At 52.0% G+C, this 23,925-nt stretch overlaps 4 protein-coding genes and 1 pseudogene across 6 annotated transcripts in view; 2 read left to right on the forward strand and 3 right to left on the reverse strand.

Annotated features, from left to right (window-relative positions):
• Window positions 1–6,356, reverse strand: part of EFTUD2 (elongation factor Tu GTP binding domain containing 2) — a 40,960-nt gene extending 34,604 nt beyond the window's left edge. For 2 of the 3 annotated variants that reach the window (XM_069482718.1, XM_069482716.1), the window contains exons 1-2: window positions 6,280–6,356; window positions 1,429–1,537 (exon numbers count right to left, since the gene is read on the reverse strand). In XM_069482718.1, coding sequence (XP_069338819.1) covers window positions 1,429–1,533 — 105 coding nt within the window. In that variant the 5' untranslated portion in view covers window positions 1,534–1,537; window positions 6,280–6,356. The remainder of the gene's footprint in view (window positions 1–1,428; window positions 1,538–6,279) is intronic. The other variant, XM_069482719.1, reaches the window with a different exon arrangement.
• Window positions 3,052–4,846, reverse strand: LOC138392391 (trimeric intracellular cation channel type B pseudogene; annotated as a pseudogene).
• A 1,363-nt stretch (window positions 6,357–7,719) lies between the features above and the next one.
• On the forward strand, window positions 7,720–9,523 carry DNAAF19 (dynein axonemal assembly factor 19). The gene is made up of 3 exons (XM_069481537.1): window positions 7,720–7,862; window positions 8,254–8,386; window positions 9,071–9,523. The coding sequence occupies exons 1-3, from the start codon at window positions 7,720–7,722 to the stop codon at window positions 9,521–9,523; spliced, it is 729 nt and encodes a 242-aa protein (XP_069337638.1).
• A 946-nt stretch (window positions 9,524–10,469) lies between these two features.
• FAM187A (family with sequence similarity 187 member A) lies at window positions 10,470–12,373 on the forward strand. The gene has a single exon (XM_069481538.1). The coding sequence runs from the start codon at window positions 10,853–10,855 to the stop codon at window positions 12,095–12,097; it is 1,245 nt and encodes a 414-aa protein (XP_069337639.1). The 5' UTR covers window positions 10,470–10,852; the 3' UTR covers window positions 12,098–12,373.
• A 3,559-nt stretch (window positions 12,374–15,932) lies between these two features.
• Window positions 15,933–21,844, reverse strand: GFAP (glial fibrillary acidic protein). Its single transcript, XM_069481539.1, has 8 exons — window positions 21,371–21,844; window positions 20,395–20,455; window positions 20,148–20,243; window positions 19,198–19,359; window positions 17,945–18,070; window positions 17,487–17,707; window positions 16,870–16,913; window positions 15,933–16,524 (listed from the first exon to the last, which is right to left on the reverse strand). Exons 1-8 carry the CDS (start codon window positions 21,829–21,831, stop codon window positions 16,400–16,402), a joined length of 1,296 nt encoding a protein of 431 aa, XP_069337640.1. The 5' UTR covers window positions 21,832–21,844; the 3' UTR covers window positions 15,933–16,399.
• Between the last annotated feature and the right edge of the window lie 2,081 nt (window positions 21,845–23,925).

Raw genomic sequence — 23,925 nt, forward strand, 5'->3', positions numbered from 1 at the left:
TTCCAAGATCAGATGAGATCAGTCACGTTCAGGGTGGTATGGCCATAGACCTTGAGCTGTATCTCAACCCAATAATCCTATCAAGAGAAAATTATTTTTATAAAACTCACACTAGCTTCTTAAAGTGTGCAACAGTCACTTGTTTTAAAAATTCCTTCCATAATTTTACCATGGATGCATATTAACACTTACTAATCTGTGATTTCTGAAATATAGTACCTTATCTACATCTTTGAAAATTGGGACTAGTTGCTTGATTTCCTCTGTAGCACTATGGCCACGCCCCACATTTTCTTAAAGGTGATTACAGTGGCTCTCAGCTTCGATTTGCAAGGGCCTCACCCCAGCCAGGGGGCATAATTCATCTGGGCCTGGAGGCTTAAACACATTTAAAGCTGCAAGATGCTCTTTCACCCTACTTACATGGCTTCAATTTTATTTTTCCAGTGTTTATTCTATTTTTTCTAGTTTGAAGGCCGTTTTCCCCGATGGAAAAGATAGATGGCAGCCAGGACTTTTGTTCTGCTTTCCAGCTGTCCCATTAATATCACACCTCCATTGCCAAGTATCACTAATACGCAGACTAATCACTGCTAAACAGTGGGACTATATGCTTCTTGTTCATCTTATTCTGAACAATGCTAAAACATAAAAGCCATCTTTCGTACCTTTTGCAAATCTCCGATCATTCTGGACTTCACCGTCCATAGCCCTCCTGAAGGGGAGTCACCGGATCTGTACCTTCCCTTTCTATTGTTTTTATGCATCTTTAAAAACCTGAACTTGTGGCCAGGTGTGATGGCTCAGGTCTATAATTCTAGCACTCTGGGAGGCCAAGGCAGAAGGACTGGTTGAGCTCAGGAGTTCGAGACCAGTCTAAGCAAGGGTGAGATCCAGTCTCTACTAAAAATAGAAAAAATCAGCCAGGCATACTGGTGCACGCCTGTCGTCCCAGCCACTTGAGAGGCTGAGGCAGGATAGCTTGAGCCCAGGAGTTTGAGGTTGCAGTGAGCTAAGATGTCACTGCATCCTACCCGGGCTACAGGAGTGTGACTCTGTCTCCAAAAACAAACAACTTGAACTTGTGAGGAAGCTCCGAGTGCAGCTGCACCTGGAATAGTTGAATATCTTTTCTAAGTTGGAATTATTCATGATTGTCAAAAGACACTTCAGGCAAATGGAAGCAGAGCTACTACCATATGAACTAGAGATCAGACTACAAAGCCACCTCATCAACGAAACTATATATTCCCTTTTGGAACCTTAGTAGCTAAGCTTTCTTGGGGGCAGTACAAGACCCCACTAGGTCATTTTATAAAAAAGGCAATGTTAGAGAGGTACACGGGGTATTATGAGAACACAGAGGATTCAGTCCTTCATTGCTTTTTTATAAAAAGAGTGATGAAAAGAATAATATATTTGTTTTACCTCATCAAGATCTTTGGTTTCTCTGCCCAATTCATCATCATCTTCATCAGAATCGAGCTCTGGTCCAATGTAATTCCCAAACTCATCATACAAGTCAGTGTCCATGATGCTAAAATTCAAGGAGAAGAGAAGAGTTAGATTCTGGCAAGGTAATCAAGGCCTCTAAGACATGGCCCCATCTTTCTAGTCTGCTGGTTGAGCACAACTCTTCACTCACCTCCTCTCCAGTTATGTCAGCCTACTGAATGCTCCCCCAAAAGCCCAGTACTTTCCCCTCTCTGCCCTGCTCACTGTCTCTACTGGCATACCATTCCCTCCACTTGTTTTTTAACACTAAAACTTAATTTTAACATAATTCCATACCAAAAAGTGTCAAGAATAGTACAAATAATCTTCTTTTTCTTAAATCATTTGAGAGTAAGCTGCTGATCCAATGCCTTATCACTTTGTAATCATTTAGTGCAGGAGTTGGCGAGCTCTGGCCTGTGGCCAAATCTGGCCCCTCCAGGGCTGTTTTTTCTATTTGCATGGCCCACAAGCTAAGAATGCTTTCTACATTTTTAAATAGTTGGGAAAACAGTCAAAAGAAAAATATTTCCAGATACATAAAAATTAATTATTCAGAATTCAAATGTCAGTGTCTATAAAAAAAGTTTCATTGGAACACAGCCATGCATATTCATTTATATTGTCTTTAGTTGCTTTCACACGATAACAGCAGAGCTGAATAGTTGGGACTGAGACCATAAGGCTCAAAAAGTCTAAAATATTTATTATATGTTCCTTAATACAAAAAATTTGTGAACCCCTGCTTCAGCATGTGTGATTCCTACAAACAAGGCATTCACCTGTAATACAACCGTCAAAACCAGAAAACTAATGTTGACACATTACTGCCACCTAATCCACAGACCCCATTAAAGTTTCACAAATTGTTCCAGTAATATCCTGCGCACCCAAGGATCTAATCCAGGATCACATGTCTGCAGGTTCCTAAATCTTTCCTTGACTTTCATGACTTGACAATGAAGAGTATAAACCAGTGATTTTGTAGGATGTCCCTTAATTTGGGTTTGTCTGGTGCTTCCTCATGAAGATAGTCAGGTTATGCATTTTTGGCAGAAATATCACAGAAGTGATACTGTGTTCTTCTTGGTGCATTTCCTAGCAAGGCAGACATGACTTCAGTTTGTACCTTAGTAGTGACGTTAACTTTGATCACTTGATTCATGTGGTATCTGCCAGGCTTTTCCATTGTAAAGTCAACTCATTTTTCCACTGTAATTAAGTACTACTTGTGGGTTTTCTCTTTAGTTATTGAAATTCTATTCAAAGAAACAGTTCAAATACCACCTCCTTCAAACTTTCTAGATCCTCAATTTCTCATTTTCTTATCCTGTTATAGCCTTTTGCACCTGTATCAGTATTAATTCTATCTTGAATAGTATTAATAGTTAACTATACTAATTACCCTCACCAACAACTCTGCAGATTATAAGAAATAAACAAAGGACTAGAGCATGGCTTAAGTACCATGGAGTTGGAAGATCTAGACTCAAATCCTTTGTCACTAACAACTATGTGACTTCAGGTAAGTTACTTCACCTCTCCAAACCTGTTCTCCTAACTGGAAAATGGAGGGAATAATCTTCACTGCATAAAAGGTTATGAGGATTAAACAAAATACTCTTTTTTAAAAATTTTAGACATTTATTTTCATTTATAATATAAAACACTTTAAGAAAAGTTTACTGTTTTCAGTGTTCAAAATTAAATAGGAATTATTTTCCATACCTAGCAATTGTAATGGTAATGTGAAGTAAAAATTTAATTCTGCTGAACTAAAGCTCAAAGAGTCAAATAAAAAATATGTATGAAAATACCTACATTTTTAAAAAGTTTTATATTTTTGTTATTTTGAAATGATAGGTTTACTTTTTCTAACATTTAAAAAATCCAGCCTTCTATAATCAATATAAAACTATTCAAATACTCACAACAGAATCTTTTATATCAGAAAAACAAATTCACATGATATCCTCCTAACACCAATTACCATCCAGAAAGAGGTAGTTTCCCTGAAACAGAGAATTTCTTTCTTTTTGTCACCTCCATTCCTTATATATAATCTTTATTTCACATCATTTACATGGATATATTATCACAATCTGACAGGTGGATAAGAAAAACTTTTTTTTTTTTTCCCTTCTAGAGCTCATCAAGTAAATGTATTGTCTTCTACGTTTCTTTTCTTTTCTTTTTTTTTTTTTTTTTTGAGACAGAGTCTCACTTTTTTGCCAGGGCTAAAGTGCTGTGGCATCAGCCTAGCTCACAGCAACCTCAAACTCCCAGGCTCAAGCAATCCTCCTGCCTCAGCCTCCCAAGTAGCTGGGACCACAGGCATGCGCCACCATGCCCAGCTAATTTTTTCTGTATATATATTTTTAGTTGTCCAGCTAATTTCTTTCTATTTTTTAGTAGAGACGGGGGTCTCACTCTTGCTCAGGCTGGTCTCGAACTCCTGACCTCGAGCAATCCTCCTGCCTCGGCCTCCCAGAGTGCTAGGATTACAGGCGTGAGCCACCACACCCGGCCTGCATTTCTTTTTAACCTTATCTGAGTGTCATCTGCAGGTTTGGAGGCCAATGACCGAATGCCATTGGAAGATTATTTTGCTTTTCTCTTCGCATGATGAAAACTGCTGCTGCTAGCCAAACAGCATCCAATTCAACGTGTCCTCAAAATGAGCAAAAGTCATAGAAGTCTGTGTACTCATCATGGTTGCCTTTGTGGCCACAATAAAGATGATGTAAAGGAACGTAAGATTATGCTTTGATATTGCCAGATGATTGGTGTGCTGGAATGGGGAGATAACAAGGGTAGGACATCTACAGTCATTCATGACCTTCTGGTTTCCAATCTCCTTTTACTAACCTCTCAAAACTTGTGATAATGGTACCACCTGTACCTCAGGCCCACCTAATAGCTATCATGACTATCAAGCCATTTTTGTAACAGTTATTAGCATGTGTGACTCCATCTACTATTTTCCGAGTTCTGGTCACTTCGTTGCAGCCAGGAGCTGAACAGGTAGGAATGACTAGCACTGGGAAACTAGGTTGCATGAGGAAAAAAATATAATATACCTGATTGAAGATGCTCATAACATATAAGTGTTGTTTGAAGAAACCTCAATGGAGGCTCTGCAAGCAATACACAGCATATAATTCCTCCACCACAGCAGTGGAACAGAGCTGTAAAACAGCTTGAAAGAGGATTCTTCCATGCCACTGCCGCTGCTCCCTGCTGATGCTTCAGAGCCATCACCGACACTAGATAATGGGTGATGTCAAAAAAGGGGAACACAGACCTACGTGCAGGAGAAGGCCAGAGCCAGCTCATCCCACAAAGAGTCCATAACCACAAGAGGACCGACCGCAGTGGCTAAAGCAGCTGTGGCAATGGGTACCCCACATAAGAAAATACTCTGTGTAAAGGATTTAACACAGCCCCAACTTCAATAAATGTTAGCTAGCATTATTTCTGGCTATTCTCAAATACAAAAATCCTGTATTCCTTGTGCCCACCTACCAACGCCCAAGACAGCACCGTGCATAAGGAGGAACTGGATAAATGTTAACTGGATGGAAAGTTTAATTTTGAGGTGCTGATATTTCTTGTGTTAGGCTAATACCTCTACCTCCCTCAATGCCACCTGCTGGGTGCTGAATGTAGATAAAATAGAGGGTAAGAGAGTTCCAAGGACTTGCAACTAAATGTAAATTATTAAGGAAAGTTTCATAGGTATAGATTCTTTTTACTTCCAAAGAGCTCTGTGCTCACTTCATTCCCCCAAGATGCCCATCAAGTGACTGCAGAAATTTTTGTAGAAGGCTGTCCATGGAAGAAGCCAAGCTCATTTCTGCCTCGGGGCCACTGCACTTGCCATTCTTTGTCCAAACTGCTCTTCCCTTTGGTATCTATACCTTGTTCCTTTATTTCACTCAAGTTTCTACTAAAATGTCACCTTCTCTATCACTCGAAAAAGTCCCCCAGGCTGGGCACGGTGGTTCACACCTGTAATCCCAGAACTTTGGGAGGCCAAGGCGGGAGGAAAACTTGAGGCCAGGAGTTTGAGAACAGCCTGGGCAAATAGAGAGACCTCGTTTCTATTTAAAAGTTATATATACACATACGTACACACACACACACACACACACACCCCCATACACTCTCCAACCCCCGCTTGCACTGTTTTGTTATTCTTAACATTTATCACTAGCTGACATATACCTAGTCATTTGTTTAACTGTTCATTTCCCCAACTACATTTTAAGCAAGGACTTTGTTTTGTTCACTTAGAACCGTGCCTGGCATAAAACAGGCCCTCAATAAATACTTGTTGAATGAATGAATGGATGACTCCAAAAAGGCACAGAGAAGATGGCTGACTTGCCCACAATTGTATAAAACTAGTGACTCTTGGTACCAAACCTCACTGCAACTTCCCGCTACAATGCAAGCTCTCAAGGGAATACCGAATAAAGACGGAGGTAGGCTGGCAGAGAAGGGGTGAAGCCGGCACACACGGAAGAGGGAGTGAGAGAGGGGACTGGACAGTCCCTGCCTCGGGACGAGATTTTACGGATGGAGGATATCGAGGGAACCCCAGAATCGGGGTGAGTGTGTCCTAGGGGCGGGGGGACTCTTTCGTTCCCTTTCCTGCTCCAGGCCTCAATTTACCCATCTGTAAAGCGAAAGGGGCAGATAGCACATAACGCCTCTTCTAGGCGTTAATTTCCTATCCCACCCGGAGCAACCATCCCACGCCGTTGGCCCGCACGCACTCACCTCCCGCTCGCTCAGCCAAGAGCGCCAAGGCCGTCGCGGGAGACCGCGCTTCCGTCCCACGCCACAGCAACACCTGCGCCTAGCGCCAGGAAGGACCCCGCAGACGCCAAAGTCGCGTTTCTGCCCCGGAGGACAGCCCTCTGCCTGAGGATCGGCTCCAAGGAATGCCGGCCGCAAAGACAGGAACCGACAAGGTGGAGTTGTGGGTCCCCAAACCAAGGCGTGGGCTACTACAAAGAGAGTTACGCCTGAGGACGCATGAATCTGATCAGGCGCCTCGGACCACCCTGAATGGGGGCCTTCGGCCAGATCACGTGGGCGGGCTGTTGGAGCCGTTGCTGGGCAACCACAGCTGCTGTGCCTGGTCTGCGCTGAGCTGCCTTCCTGTTCTGGCATATCAGGGGATCCCCAAAGAAAGCAAGGGGACCAACGCCGGGGCTGCTGGGGTGGAGGTCTGGGTAGCTGAGTAAGGGGGACGGTAGGATTAGTTCTAGTTATTCAGTGACTGGGGAGGGCTGAGAAGTGGTCAGGAGCCACAACACCCTAGTCGCTGGTCAGCTCAGCTCCCTTCTGGTGTTCAGCTTCCCCACATTGGGGTGGGGGTGGCTAATGGGGTTGGTTGTGTATCTCCTGCTTCCCTACCCTAGAGCTGTTCATGATGACTCTGCCACAAAATCTAGCTCAACTCCCCACCAGGAGTCTGAGGTTGAGAGGGGTCTCACAAATAAATGCCAGAGCCAAGGTTACAACCCATATTTTAATGGATAATCTCTCTGTAGAAATAGTCAATCAGCCTCAGATACGCAGAGACTGCAGACGTAGAGTGGTAAAACTAAAGGCGTTGCCCAGATACTTGGGCACCTGTGCTCCAGCCCTGGGCTGGGCAGAGTGAATTAATGGATGAAGATCATTAAACTCCTTTCTCTGCCACTTCTACTGAATTTCCTGCACAGGCATTGTATCTGGTTGGTTTAATGGAATGTTTCCTTCCCCATTAAAGACATTTAATGAAGGATGAAATTTTTTCCCTGGGCTTAGAGTTCTGCTTTTTTTTTTTTTTCCAATCAGCTTTTTCAGGTTGAAGAGTTCTGCTTTTGTGTGAAGAGGGAAGGGACTGAATTCTGGGATCCAAATGCCTCCTCTGCTGGAGCATCAAAATTAAAAGTATTTTTAGAAGCAGAGAGCAAAATTAAGACGGCTCCAAACTGGAAGCCAGGACTCTATTTTCAGTGACAAGTCTTGTTTAAGTCTTCACTGCGCAACTCTGCTTATCTCTGTAAAGTAGAAAACTAGATTTTTGCAACACCCCCCCCCAAATAAGCGGCGCGCTATTCAGAGTGCTTTAGGGTTATTTTGTGTTCTGGCAAAGAATCCAGAGGCACCCGCTTTCCCCTGATCCTGACCCTGCACTGATGTGCATTCCCTTTGCCTTCCCAGGCCATGGAAAGGAATGACATCATCGACTTCAAGGCTCTGGAGAAAGAGCTGCAGGCTGCGCTCACTGCTGATGAGAAGTACAAACGGGAGAATGCTGCCAAGTTACGGGCAGTGGAACAGAGGGTGGCTTCCTATGAGGAGTTCAGGTTGGCTTACTGCCATTTTTCTTAGGCCCTCCTGTTTGGTAGATTATAGTGGTTAACAGTGAATCCTCTGGAATCAAACCATTCTGGGCTTCAGTCCTGGCCTCACCCTCTGCTATTTGTGTGATCTTGTGCAATTTCTTTAACCTCTCTGAGCCTCAACTCCTCATCTGTAAAAGAGATTAACTTGTTATAATTAAATGAGTTATTGCTTATAAGATTCTGAGCAGTGTCTGGCACATGTGAAGTGCTTTAAAGTGGTCAGCTGTCACTGCTGTTGTTATTATCATGTTGGCTTGCAACAGGTTCAGCCTATATCATGCAAATACCAGCTGCCTGACACCCACAGACACAGCATTAGGTCCATCCCCTAATCTCTGTCCTTTGTTCACAGGGGTATTGTCCTTGCATCACATCTGAAGCCACTGGAGCAGAAAGACAAGATGGGAGGAAAGAGAACTGTGCCCTGGAACTGTTGCACTACTCAGGGAAGGACTTTCCAGGATGTGGCCACTGAAATCTCCCAGGTAGGTGAGGCCCAGCTTCTTTAGCCCAGCAGGATTCTCTGCCCTAAAGCTCCAGTCCTGTCTTCTTACAACACATACCTCTTCCTTATTTGTCACGTTAAGCCAACAGAGATAGGTTTCTGCCTCCAATCCCAGAAAGAAAAGCAAGCAGCAGATGTTGAGGCTGGGTTGAACTGGGCAGAGTGAGTCAGAAAGGCAGGCTAGGCAGGTCCCCTTCAATCAGTCCTTTGACTTTCATCAGATTTGTGTTGCTCTGCTTCTGGGTTATATAATACATGGTATAATGATCCTCTGGCAGTGTTCAGAGAGAGACCCAGCCTGTCAGATCCTTGACATTCACTTTTGGCTCCTTTCTCTCTTCCTGAGATTCCCAGTCAATCCCTCCACCCAACTCAGAGAGTAAACTTTAACTTACTCTTGAATACCAGAGCTATGTCCCCGTTCATCACTAGGAAAATCCCAGTATAAATGAGAATCTCAAATCATGGCCTGGATTCCTTGCCCTCCCTCCTGCTCCCATCCCATTTCCCTCATCTGAAAATGATGCCCCCAAGGCCCGCAGCCTTTCCAGTGCTCAGAGAGCAGTATCAGAGCTAAGATGAAAACCTACAGGCTCCCCTCACTCTTACTGTCACAGGACAGACATAAGAGCTCAGGACTCTCTTTCCCTCGTTTGTGATCCAGGAGACAGTACACTGCCAGCCTGAGACCTCAGCAGAGTTCTACCGAGATTGGCGGCGACACTTGCGGAGTGGGCCTGAGCGCTACCAGGCCCTGCTGCAGCTCGGGGGTCCCAAGCTGGGCCACCTGTTCCAGACAGATGTGGGGTTTGGACTTCTAGGGGAGCTGCTGGTGGTACTGGCTGATCACGTGAGGCCGGTCCACCGGGTGGCAGTGCTGGGGATCCTGCGCAGCCTGGCCAGCACCGGGCGCTTCAGCCTGAACCTGAGCCTGCTGAGCCAAGCAGAGAGAGAGAGCTGCAGAGCCTTGTTTCAGAAGCTGCAGGCCATGGGAGCCCCCAGACCCATGAAGGAGGGGCTCAGCCAGGAGGAGCAGCATCTAGAGGAGCAGTCTGGTGGCTCCCAGGAGGAGGAGAGGCTCTTGCAGGAGTTGCTAGGGTTGTACCAGCTCGATTGATAGGACCAGCTGCCCTCAGACGCCCCAGTGGGCACTGGAGGCATTTTATTGGTTGTGGCTGTGGGGTTTCTGCAGGACCGTAAGGAGCAACCTACACTTAATTCCCTTCTCAACTTAGAATTTTCAGAGCAAAAGCAGGAATTGAGTTTTCCCCACTTCTCCAGTCCCTCAATGTCTCAGTGTTTTGAACTATGTGGATCCACAGGACAATCAAGGGCCCAGAAAGTTGAAAGCAGTTTTGCTTCTCACCCTTAGAGTCTACCAAGCCTCTAGCCCACTGACTCTGAGAAATGGGGGTGAGCTTAACCAAATGCTGGCTATACTAGTTATAACCTCCACTCGGAAAAAGCAAAATCATTCATCTTCCATGGTAAATAAACACTGATCTATATAGCTCTTTTTTCTTTTTCTTTTTTCTCCTTTTTTTTCGAGACAGGGTCTTGCCCTGTTGCGCAGGCCTGAGTGCAGTGGCATGATCATAGCTAACTCTAGCCTTGAAGTCCTGGGCTCAAGTGATCCTCCTGCCTCAGCCTTCAAAGTAGCTGGGACTACAGGTGTGCCCCAACATGCCCAGATGATTTTTTTATTATTTTGTAGAGATTGGGTTTCACTATGTTGCCAGGCTGGTCTCAAGCTCCTCGCCTCAGGCCATTTTCCCCGCTTAGCCTCCCAGAGTGCTAGGATTACAGGTCTGAGCCACTGTGCCTGGCCCCCACAGCTCTTAACAAGAATATTTATAACCCAAAATCAATAAATGGACATTTAATAAACAAATGATCAAATGCTTCCCCATCTGAGGTATAGACTCTTTCCCTAGACACTGAGTTCTTGTGCGGGTTGAGCCTAGGAATGCCCTGCGCCATCAGCTTAGGTCTGGCCAGCCTCCTGTATGGCCAGATGAGCAGGAAAGTGGGTTTCCTTCATCTCCCAGATTGATAAAAGGGAAGACTTTTCCACCAGGCCAGCAGGGCAGGGCCTGGAGCAGTGAGGCAGAGAGTTCCCTGCCTAAGCACCTGGGCCCTTCTTATTCCGGTTTCCCTTGGCCCATTCTTGGGTAAGTGCCAGTGTTCTAGAAAGGGAAGTGAGGGTCAGGTTCTAGAATGATTTTCTCTTGAGATCAGGTCTGGAACATTAGAAGGGCATCTTGTACATCTGCTGGGAATAAATTGCCTTGCATTTGGCGGCTTCCGCTGCAGATCGTTGCTTCTTTTCCTGGCTGCTTAATCCTTTTCTCACATAGAGGCTTCCTCTCAGCAGATTTCTAGAAGCCCCATAGGCCTTTAGTGCCTTGGTTTTCCCTTACCGCTCTGTCCCCTCCCTCCTGCAGGCATGAGCCTGGTCCACACCACTGTGCTCCTGTGGGTGTGGGGGAGTCTCCAGGCCTTTGAAATCGTAGAGAAGGAGAACATTTTTCAGAAGACCCCCTGCCCCGCTTTCCTGATGTTTGACAATGCAGCCTACCTGGCTGACATGAGCTTCGAGCTTCCCTGCCACTGCAAGCCCGAGGAGGTGACGGCTGTGGTCTGGTTCTACCAAAAGCACCTAGGCAGCAGCCACACCAAAGTGCTGACGGACTTCGACGGGCGGGTGCTGACGGAGGCAGCTCAGGTGCGCGTGGGCAGTGACATGCTCGTCCGCTTCAGCATCCGCATGTTCAGCCTGTTGGTTTTCCGCGCCCAGCCCGAAGACTCAGGCCTGTACTTTTGTGGCACTCGCAAAGGGGACTACTTTTATGCCTACGATGTAGACATCCAGAGCAGTGAGGGAATGGTGGCTACCTTCAAGGACCAGGGCCAGGAGCCCTTTGCAGACGAGTACCATGGGAACCTCCGCGTCTTCACCACCTTCTGGGAGTGGACGCCCTGTGACCGCTGCGGGGTGCGTGGGGAGCAGTGGCGCATCGGCCTCTGCTACCTGCAGAGCCCAGACCTCTCCCCACGCTACCACAGGACAGTGCCGGACATGGTGTCCTGTGGCTCTCGGGCTGTGCCGAGGAAGCTGCGGACCAGAGCCAGGGACCACATGCCCGAGCTGCTGGTCCAGAGCTGTGTAGTGCCCTGTGAGAAGAAGATGACAATCCGGGAGGGTGTGCTGGCCATCTTCAACTACGTGTCTAAAGTGGGCAGCCGGCCCTGGGTACCCCAGGTGCCCATTCAGTTCCACCAGCAGAGACTGGGCCACGGACTCATCATCTCCTGTCCCGAGGCCCGGCCAGAGCACGCTGTGGCCTGGGACAAGGACGGCCAGTACCTCTACCGCACACAGTACCTCAAGGGTGTCAACAGGTCCATGAGGGTGTTCATCGACCACGGCAACCAGCTCCACATCCGCTTCACCCAGCTGGAGGACCGGGGCATCTACTATTGCTGGCGGCAGGGGGTGCGGGTCGCTGGGTTTCGGCTGGGTGTGACATCTCGAGGGCACTACCCAGCCTCGTTCTCCGACCCGGAGACTCACTCCGCTGTGGTGCTCACCCTGATAGGCTACCTGCTCATCACAGCAGTCTTTGTCACCATTCACCTCTGTCGTTGCTGCTGTTACTTATTTCGCTACTGTCCCAACTTCTCCCGCTAGGTGCTCTCTTGCCCAGCTCTGAAGACCGGTTGTGCTTCCATGTGTTTGTTAATGATACCAGATGCCTTTGGGTGGACACCCTGGGCTGGAACTGAGACGATATGGACAAGTCTGTTAGTTTCAGCCTGCTCCCCATTTTCGTGGGCCGGTCTGGGGCCTGATCTGGGAGTGGGGGATCCTGTGGCAGGTGGGAGATTGGGGAGCGAGGTTGGGAGGGAATAGAGCGCACGTGTCCTGACTTCACTCCCAGGTCAGAGAACGAAGGAGTGAGCTGAGTGTGATCAAATGGCCTATCCAGTGCTGAACAGCATTTGGGGTGCTTTAGCTTTTGCCTTGGAGCATTGCCGAGTGGGTGAAACTGAGGGTAGCGGGGAGAGGGGAGAAGGAGAGAGTGGCGGGAGCTAGTGTGTGTCCTCTTTGGCCTCCTCCCCAGCCTTGCTCTGCCACTGGCAGGTAGAAATAGCAGGTTTGGGAATAAAGGTAAAAACGAGAACAGGGGAAACGGGTGAGGAAAGTAGAGTTCAAATTCAGGACTTTCCTGAGACAGTGTACCCAAGCTAGGGACTGGGGGTGACAAGAAAGGTGGGAGCAAAGGCCTGGGGCTGCCAGGCACAGGCACCACTGTGGCAGAGCAGTGTTGGGTGGGATTTGACACGTGGCTGCTGGTATGAGGGTTGGGCCATGAGGGTGGCCGGCAGTAAGGAGCAGTGGTTTTGTCCACAGCCACGTCTTGGCCCCAGTCCCACCCTCGTGAGAACAGATCAGAGTCCACTCTGGGGAAGGCCGCAGCATTTGTCTTTATTTTTCCTCAGTGACTAAAGGCAGCAGCAGTGCCCTGAAGGTTAGCAGCAGCAGCGGAAGGTGGCAGGAAGGAGTCGGAGGAAAGGGCACCAAGTCTTAGGAAGAGGGAGGGACCCCTACCTCTCCTTTCAGCCTTAGAGGGGAGAGGAGGACACTGGGGTGGGCCCTCTTGGCCCCATTTCTGGGCACAGGTACCCACCACTTGCCCACCAGTCTGCCCAGGGAAAGCAGAGGGGTGCTCAGGGGCAGAAGTGTCAGCCCCGAGTGCTGGCCTCCAGGCTGCAGGAACATAAGCCAATGTTGTCACTCTGTCCATGCCTCAATTTCCTGAATTGTAAAGTAGGGTGCTACCTAAATTACTGGATACATATCGTGTATGAGCAAGAAGGGATCACAAGAGGCCCTTGGGTGAGAGAAAAGCAGCTGGTCATTATGGGGGCAAGGGGTCAGCAGTCCCAGGGCTCAGGGGCCTGGGTGGATGGGATTGTGCAGCAAGGAAGAGGCCTTTAGAACTGGGACAAAGTTGTGTCCTGCCCCCCTGGGCAGCAGCCCCTCTCTCTCCTATTTCAGCATCTTCAAGAGGATGAATCACTTCCTTGATTCCCACAACCCAGAGGCCAAGTGTAACTGGTCACTCACAACCCCCGACTGTAATGTCTAGCATCATCTCAACCACCACCTGCACCATCTCTGCTAGTGACCCCTCCAGCCTGCATGGGGGAGTCCTCCAGGGCTTGACCTCTCTGCACCTACATCTGGGGGCCAGGCAGCCCCCCTCGATCCCTCCCAGCACCCCTTCCCTCTCCACGTACACTGTAGATCCCCCAAGTGCTGAGAATCAGGTGCCTGCGTGCCCATGGCATGCCCACAGACAGGGGCCCTGGATGGTGGCTCAGTGGGACTGAGACACTTGGATCGTTACTCAGGAGGCCCCTCTGGGATCTGGCAGGACCTCACCACCCACTCTTACACTGGTCAGAGTCAGTCTAGAAGAACAAGCCTGTGGCCAGGGCTCCCTTGCCTGTGGGGACTTCTCCTTCCTGTCTGGGTTTCACTTTTCCTCCAGCAGCCTGAGGAAACTCAAAGGCCCAGTGCCAGACAAGCCCGAGACCTCCAGCTCTGGCAACAGTTGCCATAACAACAGGGATTGGGGATACGAGGGTGATTTATTAGGTCCCCTGCCTCTCCTCTTCCCAATTCTAACCCAAGCTGCTGGCCATGCCTTTCCACACTGCCCCTTTGGGGTTAACGCCCTGTTAGTTGGAACTGCTGGGTGCTGGGTGGGTGCTGAACGACAGGCCTAATGCTGACAGAGCCTAGGGCAGCAAGCTGGGTAGAGACAGAGGGAGGGGAGCAGCTGGGTGGGTGGGAACTCAGGTCTGGAGAAATGAGCTACTAGAAGTGGGGCGACTGTCCTGCTCCTGCTGCAGGCTCCTCATACTGTGGGGCAGGGGCCACCAGGTGGGGCCTGCCTCACATCACGTCCTTGTGCTCCTGCTTGGACTCCTTAATGACCTGCAGGACACAGGGAAGGTGCACAGTGCAACAGTTAGGAGCTCACACAGACCGCAGGTCCACCACCGCCAGGCTGTGTGACCTCGGGCAAGTCCCCAGTCTTCCTGGGTCTTTCTTTTTTTAATAGTAATCGCAACTACCTCGCACAGTGGTCAGGGGGGTAGTGACATACACTTGTAAAGCATTCAGCACCATGCCTGGTACGGAGTCAGCTGGTGGTGTGAGGTTAGCTGTCACTGTTGCTGGTGTGAGGGCGAGGGGGAGATGCCAAATCCCTTCTTCTCATTCCCCCAGCAGGGTCCTTTCACTAAGCTGGAAATTGAAAGCCCTCCCTTTCCCCAGCTGTCCTGGCTGGAGTTGGGAGTGAGAGCTGCTCACTTTAATTATCTTCCCCCATCCCCGAGGCCTGACACTGGGAACACCTGAGTCTGAGGGTGGGCAAGGCAGAAAGCCTGAGTTAGGACCCCATCTAGTGGCCCAGGCTCCCCTTAGAACTTCCTTCCCCTCATCCACAGTTCCCTGGGCAGCTCCTGGGAGTTATTGGGGACCTTCTATGTGCCAGTTCCAGGCTTTCTTCCACCGCCTGGCCTCGAGGATTCCTGGGGGCAGCTGAAGCCGGACTGGCCCAGAGTCCCCCTCACCTCTCCATCCCGCATCTCCACGGTCTTCACCACAATGTTCCTCTTGAGGTGGCCTTCTGACACGGACTTGGTGTCCAGGCTGGTTTCTGCAGGCGTGAGGAGAGGAGGCCTCCCATGGGCTCTGGGAGTACTAGACATCCTCTCCCACCCCCAGCTTCCCCATCACACCCCCGATGAGTACGAGAGCCTATCCAACCAGGCAGGGAGAGCCTAGGCTCTTCCAAAGGGGCTGGAGACCCCTCAGATCCCCACAGTGCTGGGCAGGTCCCGGCTGCTCTGTCTGCTGGCCTGGCTTCATTTCAGCCCCTACACAAGCTCTTGCCTGGCACCTGGTTTTCTGACAACCCAGCACTGTACCAAGGAAGGAGCACATGGGCTTTGAAATCAGGCAGACCAGAGCTCGAGTCCCAGCTCAGCCACTAACCAGCCACACGACTGTGGGCCAGTTAACTGACCTCTTCCAGCTTTCATTTCCTCATCTGCAAAATGGGGATGATGGTGTCTACTTCTAGAAATGGGAGTGAGGAGTCAAGTAACTCAAGTAACATGTGTTAAACATCTGGCACATGTTAGTGCTCAATACACATGGGTCCCTTTCCTGTCCCCCTTCCCCTTCCTTCTGTCACTTATCTGGACCCAAGTGACCCTTGACTGTTTAGCACTTGGCAGCATTACTCGTACCTGGTCAGCCCGGTTAACCCTTCTGATGGGAATTAAGCCCTGGGATGCGTATATCTAGTGTTCCTAAATATTCTAGCCCAGAAGAAGAGAATTATTTTCCTTAGCTAAGAACCATTTGCGGGCCACATACAAGTACAAAGTAATTTAGTTTTTCCCCCCCTCAGAGAGAAAAATATAACACGTCACACTCGCTAATATTTAAAATTGAGAGCAGGGGACATAAAGCTTTATTCACTACAAGAGCAGCGGCCCAGAGGGAAATAATCCTCTGGACTGAATCAGCGCTGAGCTGAGCAGCGGAGTCTCAGGGACAAACAGATCAAGCAGAGAGCCTGGCCACCAGGCACCGAGAGACCCAAGGGGCCTTCCCAGTGACAGGGAAGAGGTGAGACAGAGGTTGGTGTTTGCTCACAGTCCCCAGAGCATCTCATCTGAGCACCCAACGACACACCACCTTTAACACTCACCAGTTCTGCTATCTTAATCTACATTTACCCTGTGCCAGGTCTTGGGCTGGGCACTGAGGTTCCTGGAAAAATGACACAGTCCTGGACCTTTAGGGGAAGCTTGGGAGCAGGGGGCCCGAGAGGACGGGGGAAAATGGGGCCAGTGAGGCTCCCTCCCTGTCAAGCTGAGACCAGCGCAGTAGCTGAGAGGCAGGGAGCTAACCGAGAGCCGGCGGGGCTCCGTTTACAATCTGCTGAGCCTGTATTGGTATAACTTGTATTGTGAGGCTTTTGAGATGTCTTGTGACCTTGTGACCTTCCCCTTCATTGGTGCTTTTGCCCCCTGTAGTGACAAGCAGTTAAAAAAACAAAAACATAAAACACTCAGAAGGGCAGAGCTTGCTCAGGGATCTGCAGACAGGCCTCGCCCTGTTCTGCAGGGGTAGAGGGTGCAGGGAGGGGGAGTCGGGCACAGGGAACAGCAGGACAGGGGTGGCTGCAAGCCCCACCTGGAAATGCCCTGGGATAGTGTGCTCTGGCTGGGAGCCCTGTGGTGAATCATGAAGGCCTCCCAAAGAGAGCCGGGACCCCTTTGCCCTGGTCCTTGGCCCCAGGCCAGAGCAGCCCACCAGCCTTGGGGAGGGGGCAGGACTCCAACACCCTTCCCACAAGGCCCTGCTCTACTGACCTCGGATCTGCAGGTTGGAGAAGGTCTGCACAGGAATGGTGATGCTGAAAGAAAGCAGAGGGAAACCGGTGACCAGGCTGCCCTGTGACACTCCCAGGCTGGGTCCTGGTCCAGGGTCATCATGACAACCTCAGGGCCCTTTTCCTTGCCAGGAAAGTCTGACTCCCTCTCCTAGCTTTCCCCAGCAGCCAACATGCTCTCTAGAGCTCTAAAAGTCTGCAAGGGGCTTGGGTGTTGTCTGCAAGGGGCGCATCTCTATCCAAAGGAAGATGACAGACGGAGGGGAAAGTGATGAAAAAAGTTCCAAGGAGCAGAAGAGATGCGTCAGGTGAAAAGAAGTCCAGTCTTTGTTTGGAGGGTGGGGAGTGAGCCTCTTAGTTTGGAGGGTGACCCAAGTCCTTGGCCCTGAGATCTAATTAATATTGGTTGAATCCATTCATTCACTCATCAAACATTTATTGAACACCTACTGTGCGTTGGGCATGCACTGCGCTGGGCATTGCGGTGCTAGGAGGGCTGGACACAAGGCTGTATACGACTCAGTCCCTGAAGGGAGCGCGCTGGACTCTATGGAGAGGCAGCAGGGAGAATCCCCTAGGGCTGCGGCCAGGGCTCACCGGTTCTCCTCGCCCTCCAGCAGCTTTCTGTAGGTGGCGATCTCGATGTCCAGGGCCAGCTTGACGTTGAGCAGGTCCTGGTACTCCTGCAGGTGGCGGGCCATCTCATCCTTGAGGCTCTGCCCCTCCTCCTCCAGCCGGGCCAGCGCGTCCTGGTAGCCCGCCGCCTCCCGCGCGTGGCGTTCCTCCTGCTCGCGCATCTGCCTCTCCAGGGACTCGTTCTGCGGAATCCAGCCCGCAGGTCTCTCGGGGCCCAGCCCGGCGCTCGGACCGCCACGACTCAGAGGCTTCGAGGCTCCGCCCCCGGCCCCAGGACCCGCCTCTAGCCCCGGGGTAACTTTTCAGAGCCCGCCTTCACCCCCCAGCCTGATCCTCGCCTGGGCCCTCTCCCCAGCATCTCCTGGGATGGCCGGTCCCCCCATCCTCCGCCGGCTCTGTCCAGCCCTGCCCACGCTCACCGTGCCGCGCAAGGACTCCAGGTCGCAGGTCAAGCCCTGCAGCTGGCGCCGGTAGTCGTTGGCCTCGTGCTTGGCCTGGCGGAGCAGCTCCGAGTTACGGGCAGCAGCGTCTGTCAGGTCTGCAAACTAGATGGGGAGAGGGTCCTAGGCTAAGGGCAGCCTGGGGCCGCAGGGCTGCAGGGGTGGGGGGGTATGTATGAGGGAGCTGTGTGGGCAGGCGTTGTCCAGGAAATCAGGGAGGTGGGCACTGGCCCTGGCTGGCATCAATCCTAGCAGCTGTGACCCAGCACCTAGCACGATGCCTGGTCAGTCAACGAATGAATGAACAGTGCCACAGAATCCAGAACCTTCTGCACTGGCAGCTCCCTCTGTGGGACTGAACCCTGTCCTCCCACACAGTGGACGGTGGGTTCTGGCAAGCAGAGCTGTGGGTTCTAACAGCGCCTTCTCCCCCCAGCCTGCAGGGAGGCCCTCACAGCTGCTCAGGCCTCAACCCTACTCAGACCGTCAGTGGCATCTGCTGCCCACGCTCCTCAGCTTGGCGCACTGGGCCAGCATCTCTGGGCCCTGCTTTCTGCTTTTCTGCTTCCAGACCTCTACGCAGGCTCTGCCCTGCACTGGGAATGCCCCTTCCCCCTCCTCTTCATGTCCATAGCCTGCCTGCCCTGCCCAGCCCAAATGCCCCCTTCTGTGACATCTTCCCTGGTTCCAACACTGCAATTAACTCCACGCTGTGGTGGTCTCTGTGGGCACCATATTTGGGTGCATATCACGTCTTCTCGGTTGAACACCTCCCTGTGTCCCAGGAAGTGCCCGGCGTACAGTAGATGCTCAGTAACTCAGAACACAGGCTGGCAGAGGCTCCCAAGTGAGACAGGCTGGGGATGGAAATCCAACTCTACCACTTAGGAGCTGTGTGACTTTGAGCAAATTAGTTAACCTCTCTGTCTTCAGTTCTCTTATCTGTCAAAGAATGGTACCCACTTCATGCTAAAACAAGCCATGCAAAACACAGGGCCTGGCACATAACAAAGTTGGCCAATAATAATGATAGTAATAGTAGCAGTAATAATAATGAATACTTTTGGAAATCATAGTGCCTGTGTGACCCTGGACGAGTTATCTCAAGTCTCTGGTGAAAATCAGTTACCTGGAGAGGATATTCCCCCAGCTTCCTCTACCCTCCTTTCCCTATTCTCTTGTAGAGCAAGGAGGGCTTCCTGGAGGAGGTGGGTTGGCCCACAGGCCAATACCTTGGACCGATACCACTCCTCTGTCTCATGCATGTTGCTGGACGCCACTGCCTCGTACTGCGTGCGGATCTCTCTCAGAGCCGCTGTGAGGTCTGGCTTGGCCACATCCAGCTCCACGTGGACCTGCTGTTGGGCCAGCTGCTCCTGGAGTTCCCGAACCTCCTGGCAGAAGGAAGACAAGGGGTACCAGGGCTTAGAGCCCAGGCCACAGCTGGGGTTCCCCACAGCGTCATGCCCTGTTCTGCCAGCCCCTCGGCCGTGGGCATTGGCTAAGGGAAACGCAGCAGCCCTTATTGGGAGAAGTGGCATTTGCTCAGGCTAAAGGAGGCAGAGGGTAGTTTGAGGGTCTCACAGCATCCTTCCCCCAAGGGCTGGATAGGCAGGAGCCAGGTGCTGAAAATGCACTGGTGTTCTCATGGGTGAGTGACTGCGTCCCTATGGGGGTGTGTGCTGTGGGTCCCCAGGTTCCATGGGGCCATGGATTCTGAACCCAGGGTCTGAGGTCAGAGCTCAGCAGGGTCTTTTTTTTTGTTTTGTTTTTGTTTTTGTTTTTGTTTTAATGAATGGCTCTCATTTTAATGGGGACAGATGGCAGAGGGGGTGGAGTCAGAGAGACTGTGTGACCTTAGCACATTCTTTAACCTCTCTGGGCCTCGGTGTCCTCCTCTGTGAAAAGGAGGTGAGTACTGGGAGGGCTCCTGTGTCACTGGGCTGTGAGGCAGCAAGGCCTGTTGTGCTTCTCAGTGAATGGAGCGTGTGTCTGTGTGCATTTCACCAGGGGTTAGGAATGCATGCTCTCCTGCGCTCTCTCTCTCTCATTTTCTTTCTCTGTCTGCCAATATGTTTCTCTCCTTTTCTATCTGAGTATCTCTCTCAGTCTCAGCCTCTCTGTCTCTGTCTCTCAGTTGCAATCTCTGTGTTGAGCTTTCCTCCCTCTGCCCTGGCCTCACCTCGTCATGGATCTTCCTCAAGAACCGGATCTCTTCCTCCAGGGACTCAATCTTCCTCTCCAGATCCAGACGGGCCAGGGTGGCTTCATCTGCCTCCTGGAGTGGGGAGGGGCAAAGGGGCACTCTGACCCCTGACTCGTCCTCCCCATTCCCCAGCCTTGCCCTACCCCTCCTTCTGGGGCAGGGGGGAGCAGTGCTGCCATCAACCCTTTCCCCTGCCCCTGCCCCTGCCCTCTACCTCTATTACCTGTCGAAAGGTGGCCAGGTTGTTCTCGGCCTCCAGCCTCAGGTTGGTTTCATCCTGGAGCCTGGGGTGGGGGGACAAATTCCTAGATCCAGGCTCTTTTGAGGACACTTGGATCCCGGCCCCAGTCTCCCTGGAGGTGGCTGTCACAGAGATCCCCCCAGGACCAGTAGAGCAGCAGGAGGAGTGAGGGTTCGGGGGGGCCTTAGACAGAGGCCTTGGCGGGAGAGTGAGCAGACAAGGGCTTTTGCTTTAACTCATTACTAAGGTGCCTTATCAGGGCTGGTGCACCTGCTCCTGCTCACACAGGCACATCCACAACATATACTCACTGCTGCGTGCGCGCACACACGTCCTACACTTGAGGGCACACACGTGCCCTGCCAGCTCAGCAAAGCACCACCCCTCAGGGATTCCTCTGGTCCCAGGCAACTACCTTGGAAATGGATTTTATTATGATCCCACTTCACAGCTGTGCAAGTCAGAGTGACTTGGCTGGGGTTATAAGCTGGTGACAGGCAGTCAACCTGTGTTCTGCACCTCTACTTCCTTTACCCTGGAGTCCAGTCCGCCTCGTGGACACCAGCCTTCTCTACTCGTGACTCCTCCTTTATACAGAGCTAGGCTCGGAGTAGGTGAGCCCCCTGCCCACAGTCACAGGGCCCAGCTATGAATGAAATCAAGACCCTGCCTGCTGGGGTCCCGACTGCTCCCCACAGCTTTCCCCAGTTGGGGGTTGCTGAGAGGACCCCAGCCCCCTGGCAGAAGGTGTCTGGGAGTCAGATTCCTGAGGCCCTGGGTCTCTTCCCTGTCCCACCCATCATGTTGGGGAGAAAGGAGAGCCCCCCAAGATGGAGAGACCCAGCAAGCAGGGAGGCAGATCTCCTGCCCCAGCCTCTGCGGGCCTGCAGGCCCTCCCTCTCCCCGCCTCCAGGTCCTCTCTGCTCATGAGGGCCCTCTTCCCTGTCCCGCTCCTCACTTCTGCCTCAGGGTGCCCAGGTCCTGTGCCAGGTTGTCCCTCTCGACCTCCAGCCGGGCGCTGTTGGCGGTGAGGTGGTCGAGCCGCAGCCGCAACTCACGCAGCTCAGCCTGGTAGACGTCGGCCAGCTTGGTGGGCTCCTTGGCCCGCAGCTGGTTCAGCTCAGCAGCCAGTGCCTTGTTTTGCTGTTCCAGGAAGCGAACCTTCTCGATGTAGCTGGCAAAGCGGTCATTGAGCTCCATCATCTCTGCTCTCTCACTGACCCGGGTCTCCTTGAAGCCAGCGTTGAGTGCCCCGGCCAGGGAGAAGTCCACCCGGGCCGGGAGAGGAGGGGGCATTCGAGCCAGGGAGAGGCGGGTGCCAGCACCCAGGCGGCGGCCCGGAGCCAGGCCCCCCACCATCTCCGCAGAGGATGAGACGTAGGCGCGGCGAGCAGCCGAGGTGATGCGTCTCCTCTCCATCCTGCCTGGCTCTGCTAGCTCCTGGGGTGTGAGAGCTTTATGGAGGAGTGGGCTGGACTGGTGCTGCCTGGCTGCCCCTGGCTACGCCCCCTGGCATAGCCTGAGGGGGTGGGGTTGGGCCGCAGCCCAGCCATGGGGAGAGCTCCTCTCACCCCATCGAGGTCATTGTGCCCAGAGGGAGGGCTTTCTGGGCATGCCAGCCCCCTCCTGAGGAGGGCAGTGCCTGCAGCCAGATGCTGGGTCTGGGTCCCTGATCATTGAGCAAGCAGACCCTCACCCTAGGAAGGTGGCTCAAGAAAGGGTTGGTTGGACATAAATATGTACAATTATTATGCAGCAATTAAAAATGAAAAAGGAAGCACTGAAGGAAGGAAGAAGGAAGGAAGGGCTGGGTCAGATGACCCCTGACCTGACTTCTGACTCTTAGGTTTTCTAACCCAGGCTCACTCACCACTCAGCACTCCTCTAAGTTCTTTCTAGATGCTGGGAATTTGGTGAAGAACAACCTGTCCTTACCCTCCAGGAACAGCCTATGTTATAGTTTCCTATCGAGCCCCATTCCCAGCGGGTTCCTGGAGTCCTCTGCTCTGAACACTGACATCCCACACTCCTGCTTTCTGCCGGCTCCCTGGAGTTCTGGGGGCTGGGGGGTGGGATTGGACACCAGCCCTTTGTCTGAGGGTCTGAGGGATCGCAGCCTCTATCTGGCAGTAGAGGGATGGCAGAGGGATGTGGAGGCCCTAACAGGGCAAGAGGGGCACAGTCTCCAGCTCTCTCCCTGGGCTACTCATTAGCCCCCCGCATCGGTCCCACCAGGACACCCCTCCGTCACCTGGCCTCCCTGCACCCCCTCCCAGAGCCCGGGCTCTGACAGCTCCACAAAGCAGTTACGAATGAGCTGGCTGTGCCGGCTTGAATCTTTGTTCCAGCAGCACCCTGTTTCCCTGGTCACCTTCGCTCTCTCACTGCAGATTTATCTCCTTTGAGTTTCCACACATCAGCCTGAGAAGACAGGAAAGACCCCTGGGGAGGGGTGGGTTTGGGAACTCATGAGCCACTGGGTCCACCTGGGAGCCCCTTGAGACAGTCCGTCCAACCCCTCCACTCTGGTCCCACAGGGACAGAGCTCCACCCAGGCCCCTCACCCATCTGTGTCTTCAAACTTCTGGGAAGCAGACACCCCTCTTCTCCCCACCCCCATCCCCACCCCCCGCCTCCCTGCCACCCACTGCCCATGCCTGGGCCTCTGATCCCTTTTCCTGGGCACTTGCTGAATAGAGCCTTGTTCTCCACCGCCGGTGAGGGCGCCACACAGCAAGGGCAGCCCCCAGGGGGCTATGCTGCTTTTATCCCAAGATGCCAGGCTGCCAGGCTGGGGTGCGACACGAGCCCCCTGCTCAATGGGCTTCTCGGAATGCAACTGAGGGGGGCCGGGGTGCAGCGGGAAGCAGGCAGTGTGCCCACCCCTGACCATTGTGTCTGTGCCAAGGTGAGTCATCCAGTGGGCATGAGGAGAGGGCCCTGGGGGGTGGCCAGCCAGCGTTACCAAGTCTCTGCCTGCAGACAAAGCCGGCTGCTCGGCCCTCCCCAGCACTCAGAGAGCCAGCTCAGGCCCCCGAGCCCCGTCGGAGCAACAGCTCCCGCTCCACACCAGGGGATGTTCTTCATTTGGGTCCGTCATGGGCTGCCTGCTAAGGTTTCCCACGTGAGTCCAGCGCAGAGAGGGAGGTGAGAGCCCCTTAGCCTCTAGCCACATTTGCCCCTTGTCCTGAGCAGGGCAGGGCAATCTTGAGGAAGGGATGCCCAGTGACCTTTGATCCTGCTGTGGGTTGGGGAGCTGGGAAAGGACAGGGAGCTTTCAGGGAAGAGCAAGACTAGGGACGAGCCCTTGTCCTAACTTTCATCCCTGTGGCTAGCAGTGCCCGCCCTTCCACGTTGCCCCGCAAGTCACAGTCTTCCCTTTCTGTTCAAGTGAAATCTCATTGAAATGAGGGCAAAGCAGTCCTGGAGAGAAAAGATGTGACAAGAGCAGGAGGCACTTGTCATCGAAGCTCAGTGAGTTGTCCCTGTGTATGTGAGACACTAGTTGGTTTC

This window comes from Eulemur rufifrons, chromosome 9 (genome assembly GCF_041146395.1).
Source record: "Eulemur rufifrons isolate Redbay chromosome 9, OSU_ERuf_1, whole genome shotgun sequence".
Taxonomy (NCBI): Eukaryota; Metazoa; Chordata; class Mammalia; order Primates; family Lemuridae; genus Eulemur; species Eulemur rufifrons.

Excerpts from the sequence above, each read along its gene's own strand:
- DNAAF19 (XM_069481537.1), top strand. The coding sequence starts at position 7,720 with ATGGAAAGGAATGACATCATCGACTTCAAGGCTCTGGAGAAAGAGCTG. Across the intron at positions 7,863-8,253 it reads GCTTCCTATGAGGAGTTCAG|GGGTATTGTCCTTGCATCAC; the intron begins GTTGGCTTACTG and ends CTTTGTTCACAG. Across the intron at positions 8,387-9,070 it reads TGGCCACTGAAATCTCCCAG|GAGACAGTACACTGCCAGCC; the intron begins GTAGGTGAGGCC and ends TTTGTGATCCAG.
- FAM187A (XM_069481538.1), top strand. The coding sequence starts at position 10,853 with ATGAGCCTGGTCCACACCACTGTGCTCCTGTGGGTGTGGGGGAGTCTC.
- GFAP (XM_069481539.1), bottom strand. The coding sequence starts at position 21,831 with ATGGAGAGGAGACGCATCACCTCGGCTGCTCGCCGCGCCTACGTCTCA. Across the intron at positions 20,456-21,370 it reads CTGGGCACCCTGAGGCAGAA|GCTCCAGGATGAAACCAACC; the intron begins GTGAGGAGCGGG and ends CCCCCACCCCAG. Across the intron at positions 19,360-20,147 it reads TGAGGAAGATCCATGACGAG|GAGGTTCGGGAACTCCAGGA; the intron begins GTGAGGCCAGGG and ends TCCTTCTGCCAG.